Source organism: Neoarius graeffei, chromosome 26 (genome assembly GCF_027579695.1).
Source record: "Neoarius graeffei isolate fNeoGra1 chromosome 26, fNeoGra1.pri, whole genome shotgun sequence".
NCBI lineage: Eukaryota > Metazoa > Chordata > Actinopteri > Siluriformes > Ariidae > Neoarius > Neoarius graeffei.
The window spans coordinates 46,656,271-46,679,017 of NC_083594.1; the positions used below are offsets into that span (position 1 = coordinate 46,656,271).

The following is a 22,747-nucleotide window of genomic DNA, read 5'->3' on the forward strand; positions in this document are numbered from 1 at the left end:
TTGGCATTGGAGTAAAGAGACAGACTTGAGCCAGGCTACCGGACATGGCACAGCATGGCACTCACACTCCACTCGTCCACGCTAACAAACCTCAAACCCAGAGCTGCTTCTTAGAAACCCACATTTCTCACAGACACACACAGGTCATTACTGCTAAAGTAAAATAATGATGTTACATCCTGGCCTGTGGTTTTTCCATGGAGGTTTTGCTATTTTAAAAAGGTCTCAATGATTATAATAGCAACCTATTCACTTTATACTGTATCCGTTTACTTCATAGCTGAAAATAGACAGTAAATTACTTCAGTTTCTTCTGAAGAGTGACACAAGAGAGTTCTAGCTCAATTCAATTTTATTTATATAGCGCTTTTAATAATGGACATCGTCACAAAGTGGCTTTACAGTAATATATACATTTTACATATTTGAATTTATCCTTTATGAGTCAGCCAGAGGCGGCGGTGGCAAGGAAAAACTCCCCGAGACGACATGAGGAACAACCCTTGAGAGGAACCAGATTCATCCGAGTGTGATTAAAAATAACTTGTAACCAAGAAAGTCTATTTTGATGATGTTATCAATGACTCACTGATGGAGATTTGAGTGCAAGACTGTTCATGACAATTGTAGTCCAAAGCCATCGTAGCAAAACGTTTGTTTGCATCAACTGCAGTACGAAGCCTTCTTCATGGTTTCTAAGTGCATCTTTAGGCTGTTCAGCAGGTGATGAGCAAAGTGACGGGAACTCCAACCAGAAGGAAGGCATCAGGATACAACCCCGATTTCAAAAAAGTTGGGACAAAGTACAAATTGTAAATAAAAACGGAATGCAATAATTTACAAATCTCAAAAACTGATATTGTATTCACAATAGAACATAGACAACATATCAAATGTCAAAAGTGAGACATTTTGAAATTTCATGCTAAGTATTGGCTCATTTGAAATTTCATGACAGCAACACATCTCAAAAAAGTTGGGACAGGGGCAATAAGAGGCTGGAAAAGTTAAAGGTACAAAAAAGGAACAGCTGGAGGACCAAACTGCAACTCATTAGGTCAATTGGCAATAGGTCATTAACATGACTGGGTATAAAAAGAGCATCTTGGAGTGGCAGCGGCTCTCAGAAGTAAAGATGAGAAGAGGATCACCAATCCCCCTAATTCTGCGCCGACAAACAGTGGAGCAATATCAGAAAGGAGTTCGACAGTGTAAAATTGCAAAGAGTTTGAACATATCATCATCTGCCATCAAAAGATTCAGAGAATCTGGAAGAATCTCTGTACGTAAGGGTCAAGGCCGGAAAACCATATCGGGTGCCCGTGATCTTCAGGCCCTTAGACGGCACTGCATCACATACAGGCATGCTTCTGTATTGGAAATCACAAAATGGGCTCAGGAATATTTCCAGAGAACATTATCTGTGAACACAATTCACCGTGCCATCCGCCGTTGCCAGATAAAACTCTATAGTTCAAAGAAGAAGCTATATCTAAACGTGATCCAGAAGCGCAGACGTTTTCTCTGGGCCAAGGCTCATTGAAAGTGTACTGTGGCAAAGTGGAAAACTGTTCTGTGGTCAGACGAATCAAAATTTGAAGTTCTTTATGGAAATCAGGGACGTCGTGTCATTCGGACTAAAGAGGAGAAGGACGACCCGAGTTGTTATCAGCGCTCAGTTCAGAAGCCTGCATCTCTGATGGTATGGGGTTGCATTAGTGCGTGTGGCATGGGCAGCTTACACATCTGGAAAGACACCATCGATGCTGAAAGGTATATCCAGGTTCTAGAGCAACATATGCTCCCATCCAGACGACGTCTCTTTCAGGGAAGACCTTGCATTTTCCAACATGACAATGCCAAACCACATACTGCATCAATTACAGCATCATGGCTGCGTAGAAGAAGGGTCCGGGTACTGAACTGGCCAGCCTGCAGTCCAGATCTTTCACCCATAGAAAACATTTGGCACATCATAAAACGGAAGATACGACAAAAAAGACCGAAGACAGTCGAGCAACTAGAATCCTACATTAGACAAGAATGGGTTAACATTCTTATCCCTAAACTTGAGCAACTTGTCTCCTCAGTCCCCAGACGTTTACAGACTGTTGTAAAGAGAAAAGGGGATGTCTCACAGTGGTAAACATGGCCTTGTCCCAACTTTTTTGAGATGTGTTGTTGTCATGAAATTTAAAATCACCTAATTGTTCTCTTTAAATGATACATTTTCTCAGTTTAAACATTTGATATGTCATCTATGTTCTATTCTGAATAAAATATGGAATTTTGAAACTTCCACAACATTGCATTCCATTTTTATTTACAATTTGTACTTTGTCCCAACTTTTTTGGAATCGGGGTTGTAGATGGATCAGAGGTATCTCATGTGTAACCTTTAAAGCCTTTACCTTTACCATCTCTCCTTTAAAGGTGTGGTTTGTAATAATAAAAACCTGCTGTAGACCTAAAAAAGCATTATAGAATTTCAAAGATACCTTAGAAATCATGTGACACCTAATGTTTGATTAGTTTTTTCTAGGTTCTTTTTTCATTTCAGGCTAATTCTTACGCTTTTACGGCTCTGAAAACAGAAATCGCCAAACGTCAAAACATCAGACTCCTTCAAAGGCAAATCACAAAGCATCAAGAGTTTCAACAAAAGGAGTCAGCTGGAGTCAAAGGAAGTAAAAGCTTATCAATAGTTTTGTCTTGTAGGAAGCAGAGTGGTCTAAAATTGCAAACTGTTCCTTTAAAAGTACTTTTTTGTCACGACAAACACACACACACACACACACACACACACACACACACACACACACACACAAAAGAGAACCGTGTTCAAAAACCTAAAGGAGGAGATTTATCTCAGGCTGTCACAAAGCACCGACACTGGAGACTCCTTCGAAAAGTGCTAAATAAACATCTCCTCACAGAAAGCGATTGTGCACGTTTACGCAGAGCATCCGCCGAACAGGTCAATGCGAATGAATGCATTACTATAGAAACGATAACATACATTCAATCTTCTGCTGTGTCCTTACTTTACCACATCCCTATGACAAAGCACAGGGAATAAAGCCAAGTGACACTGCCTTGGCAACTGTTTACTTTCCCATTCATACATAATATTTTCCATTTTCCACAAAACCTCTCAGACTTGATATTCTCCAGAGACGAGGAAAGGAACTGTGAAAACCCCAACAAAGGCACACTGCTAAATTTACTGCTATATCTCTCTCTCAGAAGAAACACTGCAGATCGTCTCATGGCACTGTGGTTGCAGGATACAGGAAACTAGTGTTCCAGCATTCCCGAGAGAAGCACCAGACAGAGACAGAGCTTTAAACCCCAGAGATGATTTAAGCTCCAGCCCATAAGCTGGTTGGAGTGACTGTGGGTTTTTTATGCTGGTTTTTATAGATGAGCTACAATAAAAAAAAGAAAGAAAGAAAAAATTCCCACAGGCTGTTCCTGACCAGCACAAAGTTGGAGAAAATGACCCTTCCAGATGTTTTAAAGCAGTTTAAACCACAAACAAAAATATGGCCAGTCTCTGGTTTACAATTAAAGAACTAAAGCCAGTATCTCACTGGACTGCGACAGCCTGCGACTAGTTGGAGACACAACAATTACGATAAAATATGCGAATTAGCGACAATTTTCACTTGGAATCACATTGAATTGATATTTTACTGCAATCGTTGTCTCCAACCAGTCGCAGGCTGTCGCAGCCCGGCTTTCCCTCGGCAGGCAGGGAAGTAGAGGAAGCCTCACGGAAACTGACTTGAGAAGGGTTCGTGACGGCTTTGGGGCACCAGCGACGCATTTGCAGCTATTTTGAGAGAAATTTTGTCGCACGAATTTTTTGAACATGTTCAAAATTTCAGTGACGAAGGAGCGACACTTTGCGAGGAAATTGAGAAGCCCCACGAATGTTTCAAGACACTTTTGAAACTCTCTCGCGAATGGCGTTCGCAATTTGTTGCAAGCTGTCACAGCCCAGTGAGATACTAGCCTAATGTAGAGTTTGGACACAATATAGGCATTTAGCTGACGCTCTTATCCAGAGCGACATACAACATACCCAAAGCAGCCTGGGGAGCAGTTGGGGGTTTGGTGCCTTGTTCAAGGGCATTTCATCCATTCCTGCTGGCCTAGGGAATCAAACCAGCAACTTTTTGATACCAAAGCTGCTTCTCTAACCATTAGGCCATGGCTTCCTGTGTAAATCACTATCACAACCTTCCCAGATTAACATTATTCTCTTGGACACTTGGTTTCTGATCTGAATGAATTACACTGGACAATTTTATACACACACACAGCACAAAACATTGCAGCAGCTGAGATTAGACCTAATCCTTTTGTGTCATCAGTCATTTCTCATCATTGGCCTCCATCTACTGAGGACGTTTGTTATGACTCAGCATTTCATCTCCAGCCAATCATGGAAGCCAAGTGACACTGACACATCGTCACACTGCATCGAATTGCCCTCTTTCCTCATCTCGGAAGAACTGATCCCAGGTCAGCTGTTTTGGTAAAACCGAAAACATAAACATGCACAAACTGGCTTCAGATCAGCACGGTGCAATATGGTGTCTTGGGGGAAATCCCCTTTGCCATCCTCTTAAGGGCCATTTCCTTACCTCGTCACCTCGGCTTCTGCTACATCTAAAGGACTGAGGAGAAATGACTAGACATCAACAAAAGAAATATTGACTCAGCAGTTAAGGATAATAATCAAAAGGTCGTGAGTTTAAATCCCAGTGCTGCCACGCTGCCACTGTTAGACCTGTTAGCAAGACCGTTACCCCTCAACCGCTCAGCTCAAGTAACTTTGGAAACATCTGAAAATGTCTCCCGAGTGTAAATGTAAACTTGCTAACAGGGCTTTATGCTCAAATGTAGTCATATTTTGTTTCTTCCACAGCGATCATAAAGTCATAATTCTGATTCGTCAAATAAGCTTGATTCATTTTTTCATGATAGCAATTTAAGTACAGATCAGTAGTTCTGGCTGTAAGTCGTTTATATTAACGCAATCATTTTTATATGTTATGGTTTCTATAGTAACTCAATTCATTCACAGGTGCTTATCCTTCAGTGCACATGCATAATCCAAAGCTAATAATGAAAACACATTAAAATTACATATATATTATTTACCAGCTTAAGGTCAGTCCGTATCAAGAAACACTGAGGTATTGAAAATACTGACCGAGGCCTCTGGGCCGAGGTCAGTATTTTCAAGGCCGAGGTCACGGTATTTCACGATACGGACCGACCTTAAGCTGGTAAATAATTTATTTATTTATTTATTTATTTACCAAATTCTAACAGAAAATGAGAGCATCTAAAAGGGAAACCATATTTAGAACAAACCTGCTACAAACTCGTTTTCAGCTTTCTCCTGAAATGTTTTCTTTTATTTCGTCTTCATCGGGGTAGTAAAACTTGCTTTCGCTGTGAACACTGTCGTTATCGCTATCCATGCTGTAAAATTAATGCTATTATACTGAGAAATGCGAAAATAAATGTTGACCAAAAATTGCTACTATGTTTGTTGTTGTTGTGAACGAGCAAGTCACCAAAGGTCCGTAACCGGGGTCCAGATCGTAGGATTCCGGCCCGCTCGTGAGCCAGTCAGAGCACACAATTTGATGGAAACCAGACTGCGAAACAAATAAGTGTTGTTATTCACTTGATGTTTTCTGTAAACTGATTTAACATTTGTTTAACATCTCTGGAAGGAGTCTCTAGTTTCAGGTTTAGGTTTTTCTGAAACAGGGTAGAGGACTTGGCACTTCCTGGTTTCGTGGTACCATGATAAGCTTAATTTTTTTGTCTTCAAGAGACAGAAGGGGAAAAAAAAGAGGGTGGTAAGGTAATGACCATATGTGGGCCTGGTATAACACATGTGATTAGAGGAACTAACTTTTCTCATGGGTAGTATTAACTGTAATTCTAAATGGTTAAATAGAACATCCTTCATTAATAAATTTTTAAAAATGAATAAAAAAGTGGTACATCATAAGAGGAACAAATACACCTCGGAATGTTTATTTTCCTTTTTCCAGGAAAGGATCATAATTATGAACGTCAGCAAACTTCCCATGGAAAATAACCACGTGATAATTGGTTACTTTCGTCCAACAGCACGCCCCCAAGGGTTTTATTCTTTTATTCATTCAGGAAGCTAGATTAAACAGTATACCTCCTCAATCTCCGTTATCAGAAAGACTGCTCATTCAGCTGATGAGTAGAATCATCACACTTCTGCCTTCCAGGACTGTAATTTAGATAACGTTAACAAGTGTCCATTCTATCAGGTTATAAGTTCTTTCCCTCAGTCCAACCGTTTCCACTGACAGACTGTCATAAATATTTCATGAGTGCTAGTGAACCTGCTCTACACATGGCTGAAGAGGCGGCACGAGTCTGAACACCACAAAGGTCATCTGACTTGATTCTTTTTCCTGAGAAAACCACAGCAGAGCTGTGTCTTTTTCTCCCCCCTCCCCCTCATCAGCATTTTCTTCCCATTCAACAACAAGAATCACGTCACACGGTAATCATGTCTGTGAGCTGAATGCCACAGTCTGAAGACAAGTCAAACGTCAGTGTTTCAATGAACAGTATATAGAATGAGAGAGGAAAGAAAGAAAGAAATAAAGAAAGAAAGAAAGAGAGAGAGATTTGGCATGACATCATTCAGTTCTGGTGTACAGAAGTGTGTGTGTGTGTAAACTACCTGGTCTCATCTCATCTCATTATCTCTAGCCGCTTTATCCTGTTCTACAGGGTCGCAGGCAAGCTGGAGCCTATCCCAGCTGACTACGGGCGAAAGGCGGGGTACACCCTGGACAAGTCGCCAGGTCATCACAGGGCTGACACATAGACACAGACAACCATTCACACTCACATTCACACCTACGGTCAATTTAGAATCACCAGTTAACCTAACCTGCATGTCTTTGGACTGTGGGGGAAACCGGAGCACCCGGAGGAAACCCACGCGGACACGGGGAGAACATGCAAACTCCGCACAGAAAGGCCCTCGCCAGCCACGGGGCTCAAACCCGGACCTTCTTGCTGTGAGGCGACAGCGCTAACCACTACACCACCATGCCGCCCCGCACTGTCTTGTACAACTGGGTATTTTTACTTCATCAGCATGTCTTTGAACTGTGGAGCACCTGGAGAACATGCAAACTCCACACAGAAAGACCCCCGTCAGCCATGGGGTTCAAACCCAGAACCTTCTTGCTGTGAGGCAACAGTGCTAACCACTACACCACCGTGCCACCTGAAAACCTCGTGCAGTACCAAGCCTCTTTTATGAGTAAAGAACAAAACTCAATGGGTCATGTTCCAGGAAAATAATCAACAACGACTACAAAGATGATTATTTTCTGAGAACAGCATTTTCTGAAGTGTTGTATTGCTGTTGTACCACAGAAATACTATTTTGTCCATTTCGTTATGTTGTGGAACATCAAGAGCCTATTATAATTTGCATTACAGCAGCTAGAAACAACCGTTCCTTCACTAGCCCTCTGTCTCTCGAAGTTAATAAGACAAAAAAAAATGCAGTTTGTCATGTTACTGAGAAACGGCAAAGCCCTCCACCCTGAAGATGCTCTCGTGGTGGAAAATCTAAAGTTATAACTTTACCCGACTCTTACAAAGTACACTGGAAATGAAATAAACATCTCTTTAAAGAAAGCCACAACATATCAGCAATTATAAATCAATCAGTTTATGTGGAGCATCCATCATGATACCTTGAGAATTAATAATAATAATAATAAGCACACATGCATGTGTGTATACTTACTATATCATAATATATTTGTCTTGCATCTAGGACTACCACCAAAGTTGTCGTTAAAGAAAATTAAGCAACAAAATCTCAGCTCTATCTACTTTAGTACTTCTAAACTATAACTCTTTTTCATACACCATTTTGGATTTTCAGCACAGGGTGTGGCTCACAGGCCGGCTAAAAAGCTGCTCGCCGTTTGTTGGAAAACCCCACATACTTTAAACCAGACCCCGTAGTTATTATCATGCTTACAGATCAAATTCTTAAAACCAGGTCAGCGTTAAAAGAATGACTTTTCTTGCATGTGTTTCTGTAGATCATAATATACAGTGTGGCATGGGATCGCGGCGATTTTAGTACATTACGTGTGCCATGTCTGTATTGTAACATTCTACTGTACCATTTTTAAAGTATAAAGAGTGTGCAGATGTGCAATAACGGAGTCAACTGGAATAAAAACACTTCCCTGGTTCACTTGCCAAAAGCTGTCTGTGAGCTTTTCACATTCCACAGCTGTCCACTCTGTAGCCAGTTTTAACAGATGATAATATTGGTTTGGGTTCATGGAGCTGGATTTATGCAGGACAATGAGTTCAGTCTGAAAATAACCGAGAACTAATGCATGGTGTCACATTCAGAGCTGGCCACTTAGGTCCAAACTTTACGTTGATGTTAATGAGGGGAAAGTGACTGGTATAGAGTCAGAGTCAAGTGCTGAAGGTGATTTTTCTGGGTGCAACTGACCATGTTATCCATAAATCCATTCTCACCTGAAACTGTATCATTAATCATTCAGCCATTGAGAAAAGCATGGTCTCTGATTAAGAAGCTGGAAACTGGAAGATGGAAATGCATGGACTGTCCGGGATACATTTTCAGAAACCCAGATGTAGCTTTCGAGCCTTAATGAGAAAGCAAGAAGCGATAGTGAGAAGGAACAACTTCCTGATGGGACATGAAGAAAAAAAAAAACCAGGAGAGGAACTGGACTCAAGACGGGACCAGGTAATGCGATTATACACTCACCGGCCACTTTATTAGGAACACCCATATATCTACCTGTTGTTTGATGCAGTTCTCTAATCAGCCGATCCCTTGACAGCAGCACAAGGCATAAAAATCATGCAGATACAAATCAAGAGCTTCAGTTCATGTTCACTTCACTTCAAACATCAGAATGGGAAAAATTGTGATCTCAGAGTGTGACTTTCTTTCACTGTGGCATGGGTGTTGGTTTGAGCCTGATGGACTGGTTTGAGTATTTTAGAAACTGCTGATCTCCTGGGGTTTTCACACACAACAGTCTCTAGAATTTATACAGAATGGTGTGAAAAACAAAAAACATTGAGTGAGTGAGCGACAGTTCTGTGGAAACAAATGCCTTGTTGATAAGAGAGGTCAGAGGAAAATGACCAGATGGGTTCGAGCTTTTTTGCCAGGAAGGATATAGTAACTCATAGCAACTCTTTACAACCGTGGTGAGCAGAAAAGCATCTTCAGGTTCCACTCCTGCAGCCAAGAACAGGAATCTTAGAATCAAGAACAAGCTCCTATTAAAGTGGCCGGTGAGTGTAAATTACTCCTCTTCTACAAACTCCAAGTGTTTTGAAAGGATGAATAAAATGAGCACAGGACAGTCTTTATGATTACAGCAGCACAAATCAAGACAGTTTGATACATTCTCTAACACAAAGGGCTGTGTTTGATGAGTGCAAAAATCTCCCCTGCACTCCTTTCATCTCTTCTCTCCTCCACATCAACCACTGAGCTTTCATTTAGGCATGGATCCAGGAGTAAATTATTGATTGTGCGAGTGTGTGAGCGTGCGTACGTGCATCAGAAGCAGGGTGAAGCACAACCCAGCACCAGCAGAGATCCCTTGCCGGCTCTTGATAATGACCTCATTGTTAACCCTCTCCTCTCCTCAATAAAGGTCTTTAAGAGCAGGTCAATAATAGGTCAAATCCCATTCAGATGAGCTATAAAAAGGCAGACTGCGCAGTGTAATAAAGACGATCTCCCATAGGAATGAGCTGACAAGGAATGAGGTGGGAAAAGTGACATCGTCTGTCTGGGGATTTTATAGAAAACAAGTTGCACAAGTGTATGAATCTCCAGTTACACATCAAACTGCTGATTCTGAATCAGTGCTCTTTCAGGTGTCGTTTTCTCTACTGCTGGGTTTCACATGACGTCAGTGGCGTGCACAGATAGACACGAGGTGGTGCTCAAGCACCTGCCCCTCTGCCCAAAAAAGTGCCCTTTTGAATTTTTTTTTTTTTACAGTTTACTGAGGCCAATGTCGACATGATCTTTTAGAAAAGCCGCGGCATTAAAAGCGTGTGTGAAAATAATGTCCCGATGTGTGCCCCCTCCGCACACACACCGGACCTCTGTCTCTCTTGCTCTGTCACGTGAACAAGCGTGCAGTGCATTCAATGTGAGGTTGCAGCAGCATAGCGTCCTGGAAGCCACGGCCTTGTCGTAGCGCAGACAACACATCAGGCAGTCAGTCAGCTCTTCCCCTGCCCCACCAGCCAGGTAACACATGAATCGAGTGAAAATGTATTGTTTGCCCTCTAAGTCCAAGCTGTAATTATTTTGTCGTGAAGTAGCCCGTCGCATACAGAAACAACTGCACATAAGTATTATATTTTTTGCTAGACCATTTTCAGATTTAGGAAAACAAAAATTTCTTTTTCTATTTTGTTCAACTAGAGATTCCTGGCAAAGTCAAAAAGCCTTGATGTAATAAATTAATATTAAGTGGTTGTTTTACACCTTTAAAAACTAAAACGGGTCAGTGGCGACCCGAACACAAGAGGAGGGTTAAATCTCAGACTTTTATAATAAGGTGTTCCACATGTGCAAAAAAGTGCCCTTTTTTCCCCCCAGAGCACTTGCCCCCCAAAATGTCTGTGCACGCCACTGCATGACGTTACAGCCGCCTCATTAGTTATTCAGAACTTTAGCTGGTGGTCTACCAAAGCTCAGTTTACAAAGCGTTTGTACAAAGAAGGTGCATTGCTTGCATGAAAAATGCCTTACGCTTGTGTTGTTTTAGGTTGTTCGAATCGATCAAACCGTGAAACTGATAAAAGTTTCTTCAGGGTTCCCTGTGAACTAATAAAAAAGGGTGAATGAACACAGGATTTCACAAAAAGACGTCGAGAAAGGCGGCTTTTGAGCCTCTCAGTGAAATCGAAGGGAGTCGAGTCGAAGCATGCTCGAGTTTGCAGTGATCACTTGGTGAAAGGTTTGTAGATCCCTCTCAGCTATGGCCTTAGTGTTTTCCAAGTACTTATCTTGCTATGTGTCATTATTTTATGGTACTTTTTTTTAAGTCACGAAGCACTCAAGTTCCCAGCTGCTTCTTTGTTTACTCCTCACAAAGTCCATATGCATGAAGGTCGCGACAAAATTCTTCCCCAGCCGTACAGTTACAATGCGCCGTGATCACTTCTCCGTCTTGTTTAACTAAGATCCAGGTCTTTAAAGGGGTTTCTGATGATCTTTGTGAATGATTTACCTGAGAGATAACATACATGTCAACCTATACGGAATGTCCGTATTTTATACGGATTTGATTCAATAAACGTAGTATATGGGCGTACAAATAAAGTTATACGGATTCTTTAAAAAAAACTTCAATATTTATTTAGAGCTATAATCAATTCCCACAATGATAAAAGAGCGCATAACATTTACAAACGTACTGTACACCACAGACAGCCAGTAAAGAGTCTTATGAAATCGCACGTTATCTTGTGGTAGCGAGACTTCGTTCCACTTTTGATCATGCACACACCACATTGCGAGAATCCCGCCAACCGGGAAGTAACATTTTGTTTGAAACGCGTATTTCCACCTGAGCGACTTTCACTAGCGACTGAAAAGATTCTGAATGGGCACTCCGGCAAGATCAACACAGACACTTGCTGTGACATGCAGCCTCGTGAGGTATTGGTGCAGAGCGCTAAAAAAGCTGTCATGGAGTACAATTCAGAACATTAGAGTGACACTTTGTGTTTTTGTCGAACATTGGAGCTTTGTATTCATTCTGAAGGTTTATTGTTATTAATATTGAATAAAAAGTAACTGGGATATATCATTGTTAATTATCATTCAAATTTTAGGTAAATTATTTAAATTTGCATCTTATACGGATTTTATAAGGGAAATACGGATTTTGGAGGTTGGACCCCATACTGTAGGGGTCGATTCCATTGCACATAGCAATCTTCTGAATATATCTAAAGCCAGCAGTGGCTTCTAGATTACGAGTGTACTCTGATAAGTTATCACTAGTTGTTTGCACTACGGCAGCTGTTTAGACCACCAGCTATTTCACTTCCGGTAAAAACGCTAAGAAAAGTCACAGGTTTGATTGACCAAAGGTTGACATGTATGAGATAAGAGCCAACACAAGTGAGAATCAAGCGAATTATTTGTTTGCACGTCAACTTGCAGTGCTTCGTTGTAAAGACGCAAACGAAAAGCTTAAAAAAAACCCCACATACTTACACGGGCAGAAACAATCCAGGATTCATTCGGCAGCGACTTGATAGCGAGGTTCTTTACCCAGCCACATACAAAAAAGTTGTAAGCCTCCATACTCTCCCACGCTTTCATCTGTTTTGCGGTGTAGAAGGACGTCTGCAACACCAGATAGTTCGAGATGTCGGGGAACTCGACTGAAGGGTAGTTTTCGAGATCGTATGGCAAATCCTTCTTTCCCAGACTGTAGGGGTCGATTCCATTGCACATAGCAATCTTCTGGATATATCTAAAGCCAGCAGTGGCTTCTAGATTACGAGCGTACTCTGATAAGTTATCGCTAGTTGTTTGCACTACGGCAGCCGTTTAGACCACCAGCTATTTCACTTCCAGTAAAACCGCTAAGAAAAGTCACGTGACTGAAACCCAGCAATTTCCTGGAAAATCGCTTACGCTGACTGGATTAATGAGGTTGAAAAAAGACAAAGGAGACTAATATCTATCTAATTTTTTTTAAAACAACCTACCATTAGATTGTATACACCAAACTTAATATTAATTTGAAAAACCATGATGTACTTCTGGACTAAATCATAAACCCTCCGTTTTGTATTTTGCATTTATTGTATATTCTACTTCTAAAATAGCCATTTTAAATCTAACGTTCCTAAATATGCCACAAAGAATAAGCTGTATTTTAGGCGACTATAAATATAATTTGTACTTTTTCTACACATTTGATGTTAGAATTGCAATTCAGACTTTTCCTGAATGTCAGTTTTGCACTTTAGCGCTTTATTTCTCCCTTTAGATACACTATTCAGCCGTCAGACTTTCTGTCACATGTCCCAGACCCGGTGAAATGTAACTGAATTGTCTTGGCCAGCCCTAAGGGTCCCATCTGCATCTCATCATTGCTGAGGAGTGTGCTCCCATCACCCAATCAAGCATCCAGCCAGAGCAGGTCATGATATATTTACCATATTAACATGCCATTGTTGTGTGTTATGCCTGATGTAAAGACTCTCGTCTCTGCGAGCCTACCACACAGATTTAATACTTGTCATTTTTAGGGCATACCTAACAACATGTGTTTTCTTTCTCTCTCTCTTCCCCCCCAATCTGTCCCTCTGAGTTACATGTTGGTCCTGGGATTGAGATGCTAGCCTCTTCTGGCCCTCGGAGCTGCTTGATCCATCCTGGTGCCCTGTGTCTGGTCGGAGTTTTATCGCATCGCTCCTGTGAAGGACGGCCCCATGAGGACAGTTGAGGGTTATACCTGGAGGATGCTCTGGACTCTTACAGTAATGCTTTTATGGCTGAGGACTACAGTTGTCTTGCTAACTTTAGGACTGCAGTTATCATGAACAGTTTTGCACTCAAGTTTCCATCAATGAAGAGTTATAACATCAACGAAACTGTCCTCATGTTAAAACTGTTAATGTTATAGTCAGGCTGTCTGTTGTTGCCCAAATGAGGATGGGTTCCGTTTTGAGTCTGGTTCCTCTCGAGGTTTCTTCCTCATGTCGTCTGAGGGAGTTTTTCCTTGCCACCGTCGCGCTCATTGGGGATAGATTAGGGATAAAATTAGCTCATGTTTTAAGTTGTTCAAATTCTGTAAAGCTGCTTTGCGACAATGTTTATTGTTAAAAGCGCTATACAAATAAACTTGACTTGACTTGACTTTCCCGCCCCAAAAAAAAACAACTTCAGGGCTTCAGAAGAGTTAGAGATAAAGCTTTCCCCCATGGGAAAGTATTCAGGGTGGCAGCTTTGAATTTTCTTAGTAACATGAAAAGCTGTATGTCTTTTTGTCTTCGAGAGAGAAAAATGAATTTGGTGAGAGAACGACTGTCATAACGCGAGTGGTGAAATATCAAACTTGTTTTACAGATGAATCACATTGTTATATGTAACTAAACTGATAAAAACATACAATGTTAGTTTTAACAAATTGATGTGGTATAAGAAGAATAAAACTCTTCAGGATGTGCCGTTATAAGAAAACTTTGCATCAGGCCATATTGCTGATTCTTTTTCTCGAACAATACACTGTCAAGAGACTTTTTTTTTTTAAATACACAAATACAGGTTGCGTTACGAACATATAAATCACAGAGAAACATATCCTTTTATGTCGTGATAGCAAACTCTACATTTGCCAGAGTAGTTCACTAAATCAAGGCTGTTGTACAGAATCGGTGTGTCCAATTCACCGCTTGGTCTCTCTCTAGAGCTACATCACAGTGATTTAGCACTATATAAAAGAACAAGAGTAGTTTACAGGCCAACTTATTTAAGGCTGGCACACAGAGCTATGGCAATAAAGAGCTGGCAGTTGCTCTCGAGCTCTATTTACAAACGTATGATGGCAGGCAATGAGTCGAGAGACTGCAGCAAGCAATTCAGCACTCAAATGTATTTCAGCTCAACGCTGGACACTGGCCAATTCATAAAGCACAAGCAAGGCAAAAATAACTTGCATTATAGAAGGGGCTTGGAATAAATAGCCACTCTTGTATTACCTCCAATGCAAGAGGACGTACAATATGTAATTTGTGTACGGCACAACAAGAACACTCCATCCTAAAGACTGCAAGCTTACCCATTACAAGTCAAACAACAGAATTCCTTGGAAGATAAAAATTTCTGCGCATGCCAGCTGGACTTGATTGAGAGCATGACGTCCTGAAGCCAGAGTCTTAATTTAATCCATCTCACAATGGGTCTTTGGCCTCAAAACACAATAATGTGTGATTTATCATTCTGTGATCTAATTTTTGGTCACAGTCCTCAAAAAGTGCATGTATGTGTAATAGAGTGCAATATGATGCAAACAGACTGAGCATTGTGTCAGAACCAAAGAGTGCTCATGATCCAGTTCCTGAAAATGACTACACAGTGATGTCTTGGTTCAAGTCTGAACAAATCTACTATTCTGCTAGGAATTACGAATTATTCATTAGAAAGAGATCCTGAACTCGACTTGAACACCTCCCGGACTTGTCGGTTCCTTAAAAATCTCCATCACATCAAAGATGGCATTGCTCTTGACCACGCCACTATGAGAAACAACACTTGCACTTGCCTGAATGATCACTTATCCAACCAGAGGCAGCCCACATCATCTGAAAGAGCGTGAAGAGACTTGACTCCAAATAAGGGAAGGAATGAGGAGTGCTTGAAAACCTCTGCATGATATGTTTTAGCACTGTTAAAGTGGGGTTCTGTAAAGCCACAAGCATGTTTGCAAACCTGTCTAATTTTGGATATAACCAGTCTACCACTTTCTAAGGCAAAATTTGTACAATCAAGACAAAAACGGACAAAGCGTTTATGCTTTTAACGCTTGCTTTTTAGCACAGTTTAATCAGGTAGCCATTGTTATTCAGACTTGAGACATCCTGGTTGGTGACTGTCTCTGAAGTTCCTGCTTGCGGCTTTAAGATGAAATCTCTCACTGCAGCGTTCGTTTATTTATTCAATCCTTTTCAGTAACCGCTTTCTTTATCCAAGTCACAGAGGATCTGTATCCTCAAGAATTCCAGGCAAGAATACACCCTGGATGGGATGCCAGTCCATCACACAGCATCATATACATCCAGATTCACATCTATGTCCAATTTAGAGCCACCAATACACCTATAGGTATGTTTTTGGGACTGTACAGACAGTAACCAGTAATGAACATAAAGGTGATATATTACGCCCCTTTTCCACAAGTTGACAAAGTTCCCTGACGTCTTAATGAAATGTCTGGGACATGCTTTGTTCAAAATACCATAAGAATAAAACACCACAGCTCCAATCTCACCTTGTCTAAACACCCCCGTTCAAAATGGCCAATTTGAGCACCTGTTCCTTTAAATGACAGTGAGCCACTGCTCACCCTGCCCCCTCGACCCCTTTTTTTTCCCACCAGCCAATCAGATAGCACTTTCCTCATTCGCAAAGGCAGTTCTCACACCATGAGTGGAGATACCCGGATGAGGGGGGGTGGCATAATTCTAATGTGCTCCCCTTGTGACATAGAAAGGAGAGACGAATCTGAACTGCTTGTTGAAGCTCATGTTTTCTGAAACAGGCAGAACAAAAGAAACTGACTGGGTGTCTTATTTCAGGGGTTGTGGGTTGGTTGGCCCTCCAGATACCCAAATGTTTATGCGCAAGCAATGAAAAAGTGAGTGTTTCCTAATATGCCCCTTTAATGCTAAAATCCCTAACTGTACTGTCGCTTTAAAATAAATCTCTGACTGTAACACTCACAATCAGATGATAAAATCAGTGTCACAAACCCACCGCCTCGGACAAGAACACCGGGAACATCTCAGGACAATTTAGCGTGTAGCCAATCCACTGATGTTTTTGGAAAGTGGGAGGAAACTAGAGAACCTGGAGAAAAACCATACAGAAACATGCACTGAGAATAACAGAACTCTGGTCCTTTGAGCTGTGAGAAACTGACTGACTCTTGCTTTAAAGTGCATATTCTGGACCAATTTCATTTTTTTATATGAAAATATGTCCCTTTACACACTCATCCAGAAGGGTAATTTTGCACAAGGCCATCTGTCTACAGCGGAAAAAAATAAAATAACAAAACGCGTCTGGAAAAATCCCAAGGGAGTCTGGAGCCAGATTCGTGACGTCACCTGTGGAAACACCAGCAGGCTGCGCGAGCTTGCGCAGTTTCAGTGCACAGCCTGTGTAGACCAAGCGCTCCCATTTCTCTCTCATTAGCCGGTCTTTTGGGAAACGATGAGTGCTAATCCCATCATGATTGGTGTTGCTACACCCTCCTACGATACATCTGTTAACCATTTTAATAATTACGTGATAACGTTGAAGAAATTTGCAGAAAACCACCAGGTCATTTTCTCATAAACAAACCAGCGCTGACGTAGGATTCAGAAGGAGGCGTCCCACAGATGATGTCACGAAAATCAATGTTTCCCGGGAAATTCAAATGCAAAGTTTTTCAGAGGCGGACCAATTCGCCTCAAATGGCTTGATTTCAACTGAATTTTTCTGGTATTGCGCAAGGTAAAAGAAATTGCAGAGAATGCAGAATGTTATAGATATTTGACCAAAGTTTAATATAAAAGAGGAGAATTACATTGATCTTGCTCCTGAATTTACCCGTGATATGCCCTTTAAGCTAAAATCCCTTACCGCATCTTTAAGGCCCTGTTTACATTATTTCGAATCAGCGGATCATCAGATTAACGTTTTTAAAATGATTCGCGTGCACACAGCAACGCCAATACACAGATACGCTAATCACATGACTAATTAGACGGCACGTCACATGATCCCAGTGCATATCGGGCATGCGCAAGTCACTCACCACTTGCAAGTGGAAGGATGGCAAGCGAACACCTTCTCCAGCAGATAAACACACCTGGCTGTGATGTTCATGTTCTTACTGAGTTTAAGCGCCTGAAGGAGGTTGAAATGTGTAAATAAACCTCAGTGCGGCTCAGCGCTTCCTCCTGCACTCCAAATCACTCCGCCCTGAACAGCGAGTGCCCTCTGGAGGGTGCGCACTCCGGCCCTGCGCAGCTCACAGAGCGCGCGAGTGAAGCGCACGAGCAGTGATTCGGGACTGAGCCGCTGTGTGTGTGATCCCAACGCCAGCGAATCAGGAAGGTGGATGTCACAGTGACGTTGTCCAATGACGACGTCAGCTAGAGCTCAGCACAGTGTATCCGCGTATCCTCAATGTTTACACAGCAACGGTTCAAATACGAACTGGGTTGAATATGTCGGCCCTGGCGGATTCCCGTTTCCCGGCGTTTTAATGTGAACGGACAGTGCATCCGCGAAGAAAACGAGACAGATACGGTCTAATGTAAACTTGGCCTAAGATGAGCTCTCTGATTGTTGCTGTAGTAGTCTGTTACTGTCACTTTAAGCTGAATCTCTGACTGTACCTTTAAACTGTAAGCAGTAACTGTAGTTTAAAGCTAGACCAAAACATTATTGTGTTTAGAGAAGTACTGAAAATTTCTCAGGTCTTGGGACTGAACACCATACAATGCAGTTACTCATTCCACTAATGACATAATGGCAGTGATAATGAACTTATTAGTCATATTTGGTTTGTTATAACATTGAACCATGGAATATTGCAGCTGACCAAGACTTGGAGTCAGGAACAGTGTTTCACACTGCATTAAGATAGTTATTTCTATCTGTATGTTGTATATAGCTGTAATCTATATGTCTGTGCGTTGTCTGGAATTATATTTTTAAGTGAATATCTTGAATCTTTCTTGATCATTGAAGAGTGAAGTATATACTTACATGGCTGACGTTTGTTGTGCAGGTTGGCCCCCTTTGAGCTCATGATCCCTGTGTTTCCAGCCCCACACACACACACACAGATGATGGAACAGAAGAAGCCTCACGTAGGACTGGATCCCCACCAGTTAGACACTGTGCAAAGCATCAGCAGCACAAATTAACTCCACCATAACCTATACTCTAATCTCTCTCCCTATTTCAGCATGTTCAGAATCCTGACACATTCACAGAAATGAAGCTCATCCCCTCATCCCTGTCACACACTGTCTAACTTAGGAGACTGAACACAGAGGGCTTAGGCCAGTGGAGTGTACCATGAGATCATTCATGGGGAGAGCTCACTCACTGCTTAGACAATACCATGGAAGAAAAGGCAGAGGGGTGGAAGGAGTTATGCAACAGGAAAAGGAGGGTTGAAGTTTTTTGTGAACCAAGGCCTGCTCTTTCTAATTCAGTCTCTCGGTCTGACCCAGGGTGTAATTCTGACAGGAAATAGGTTTGCTCATTGATGGAAAAAGCACTGATGCTGAGCATATCCCCCTATTATAAAACACGTATATTAAATTTACCTCTCTTATGCTTATAATTGTGTGCAATGGTGAGTGCAGAATGGAAGTGAAGAAGAGAATGCAAGCAGGTTGGAATGGATGGAGTGATTTGTCAAGTTTATTTCTATAGCGCTTTTAACAATAGACTTTGTCGCAAAGCAGCTTTACAGAATTTGAATGACTTTAAACATAAGCTAATCTCATCTCATCTCATTATCTCTAGCCGCTTTATCCTGTTCTACAGGGTCGCAGGCAAGCTGGAGCCTATCCCAGCTGACTATGGGCGAAAGGCGGGGTACACCCTGGACAAGTCGCCAGGTCATCACAGGGCTGACACATAGACACAGACAACCATTCACACTCACATTCACACCTACGGTCAATTTAGAGTCACCAGTTAACCTAACCTGCATGTCTTTGGACTGTGGGGGAAACCGGAGCACCCGGAGGAAACCCACGCGGACACGGGGAGAACATGCAAACTCCGCACAGAAAGGCCTTCGTCGGCCACGGGGCTCGAACCCAGACCTTCTTGCTGTGAGGCGACAGCACTAACCACTACACCACCGTGCCGCCCAAGAGTGAAAGTGTACAAGACAATAGTAAAAGCAGCGATGTTGTATGGTTTGGAGACAGTGGCACTGACACAAAAACAAGAGGCTGAACTGGAGGTAGCAGAGCTGAAGATGTTTTGGTTTTCATTGGGAGTGACAAAGTTGGACAGGATTAGAAACAAGACTATTAGAGGTACAGCACATGTAGGACGGCTTGGAGACAAAGTGAGAGAGGCGAGATATCCAGGGTATGCTGGGAAAAGAATGCTGGAGATGGAATTGCCAGGTAGAAGGAAAAGAAGACCAAAAATGAGATTTGGTGAAGGAGGACATGAGGACAGTTGGTGCTACAGAAAAAGATATGGAGTACAGGAGGAGATGGAGGGACATCATCTGCTGTGGCGACCCCTAAGAGGAACAAGAAACAAGATGACAACGCTTGTAATTGTGCCATTTTGCTATATATTATTACAATCACAAACTGGATGATTTATCATGTTTTTCACCTACTCAGTGTTGTAATCTTAACTGTGCGGTCTGTGAAACCCCTTCACGTGGTGACATTTTCCACTATACTCAAAACAGTATCGTTCTGAAAACTAGCATTTCCTAGTATTTGAACTGAAATAATGTATGTTTCAATTTTACACATACTGTATCTCAGCAAGCTGTTGTTAGTGGATATTAATATCTGGTGTCAGAACATGTTAGAGGCAGAAAAGGTTTGTCTTTTTTAAAGACTTTTATTTTCCATTTATTTGGCAGGCAATTTTTATTTTCAAAGTAACTCAAATGAGGTGGAATCTAAATGAAACTCATAGCTTAACAGTGTTAAAAACCTTGTAAGCGGCTTCCCTGTTCCTTCAACAAATAACATGCCCACTTCAACTGAATATTGATTGATTTCGATTTATCATCCTGATACAACAGTGTTTAAACCACACTACACTATATTCCTTTGTAAACTATGACTATAAATCTAATCTAATCTCCGAGATTTGATCTCACAACCTTCTAGTCACGAGCACACAATATTCACTGACCTATCGATGGCCTGCTGCTTCAATATGAAAATCTTATCCTGTTCTACAGGGTCACAGGCAAGCTGAAGTCTATCCCAGCTGACTACGGGCGAAAGGCGGGGTACACCCTGGACAAGTCGCCAGGTCATCACAGGGCTGACACATAGACACAGACAACCATTCACGCTCACATTCACACCTACGGTCAATTTAGAGTCGCCAGTTAACCTAACCTGCATGTCTTTGGACTGTGGGGGAAACCGGAGCACCCGGAGGAAACCCACGCGGACACGGGGAGAACATGCAAACTCCGCACAGAAAGGCCCTCGCCGGCCGCTGGGCTTGAACCCAGGACCTTCTTGCTGTGAGGCGACAGTGCTAACCACTACACCACCGTGCTGTCCCAATTCTGAAAATCCTTGTGTTAAATTTGTCAGTGATTAAAGTGCTTTATTAGTAAGCACCATCCCATCTCATCTCATCTCATCTCGTTATCTCTAGCCGCTTTATCCTTCTACAGGGTCGCAGGCAAGCTGGAGCCTATCCCAGCTGACTACGGGCGAAAGGCGGGGTACACCCTGGACAAGTCGCCAGGTCATCACAGGGCTGACACATAGACACAGACAACCATTCACACTCGCATTCACACCTACGCTCAATTTAGAGTCACCAGTTAACCTAACCTGCATGTCTTTGGACTGTGGGGGAAACCGGAGCACCCGGAGGAAACCCACGCGGACACGGGGAGAACATGCAAACTCCGCACAGAAAGGCCCTCGCCGGCCACGGGGCTCGAACCCGGACCTTCTTGCTGTGAGGCGACAGCGCTAACCACTACACCACCGTGCCGCCCTAAGCACCATCCTTTAGAAATATTTGTCCCTGCACACTGGACCTAACCTGTGCTCAGCACTGAGTTTCACTTCCATGGCCTTTTCCTTCCATTTTTCACTAAGGTTATGACAGACTGCTGTTTACATTGCCATCTTGTGGTAACTAAAAGTCATTGAGACTTTTTACACAGAGATACACTCACCAAACACTGTTAGGAACACCTGTACACCTATCATCTTCGTCCAACAGCCAACAAGGGCCATAAAGGCACCACTGATGACACTTTAACAGTCCATCATTGGTATGTCTAGGGCATTTTTAAATTTGGTGGAGCCCATCCCTCTCCAAGCTTGATCAATGGACAATTTAGGGTAGACAGTTAGCCTAAATACATGTCTTTGGACTGGGGGAAACCAGAGCACCCGGAGGAATCCCATGCAGACACAGGGAGAACATACAAACTCCACACAGAAGGGTCTCAGTCAGCCACTGGGCTTGAACTCAGAACCTTCTTGCTGTGAGGCAACAGTGCTAACCACTGCACCACCATGCCACCCGTACACCTACTGTATACATTCACGTAATTATCTAAATCAGCCAATCATGTGGAAGAAGTGCAAGTCATAAAATAATGTTCACATAAACCATCAGAATGGGGGGGGGAAAAATGTGATCTCAGGGATTTTGACGGTGGCATGATTGTTGGTGCCAGAGAGGCTGGTTTGAGTATTTCTATACCTGCTGATCTCCTGGGATTTTCACAAATAACAACCTTGAGTTTATTCAGAATGGAGCAATAAAGAAAAAACATCCAGTGAGCAGCAGTTCTATGAATGAAAACACTTCGTTGATCAACAGTGAATGGCCAGACTGGTTTAAGCTGACAGAAAGCCTACAGTAACTCAGATTAAAAATTCTGTACAACTGTTGTGAGCAGAAAAGCATTTAAAAGTACACAGCACTTTGAACCTTGAGAAAGATGAGCTACAACAGCAGAAGACTACATCAGCTGTCAGCCAAGGACAGAAAGCTGAGGCTGTAGCAGGCATAGGCTCACCAAAACTGGGCAATTGAAGACTGGTAAAACATCACCTAGTCTGACTAATCTTAATTTCTGCTGAAGAACACTGTTGGTGGGATCAGAAATCGGTGGCA

At 42.2% G+C, this 22,747-nt stretch overlaps 1 protein-coding gene across 1 annotated transcript in view; it reads right to left on the reverse strand.

Annotated features, from left to right (window-relative positions):
* Positions 1–18,893, reverse strand: part of si:ch211-253b8.5 (dysbindin) — a 39,880-nt gene extending 20,987 nt beyond the window's left edge. Inside the window, exon 1 of the mRNA XM_060910894.1 lies at positions 18,635–18,893. Coding sequence (XP_060766877.1) covers positions 18,635–18,677 — 43 coding nt within the window. The 5' untranslated portion in view covers positions 18,678–18,893. The remainder of the gene's footprint in view (positions 1–18,634) is intronic.
* Positions 18,894–22,747: the final 3,854 nt, after the last annotated feature.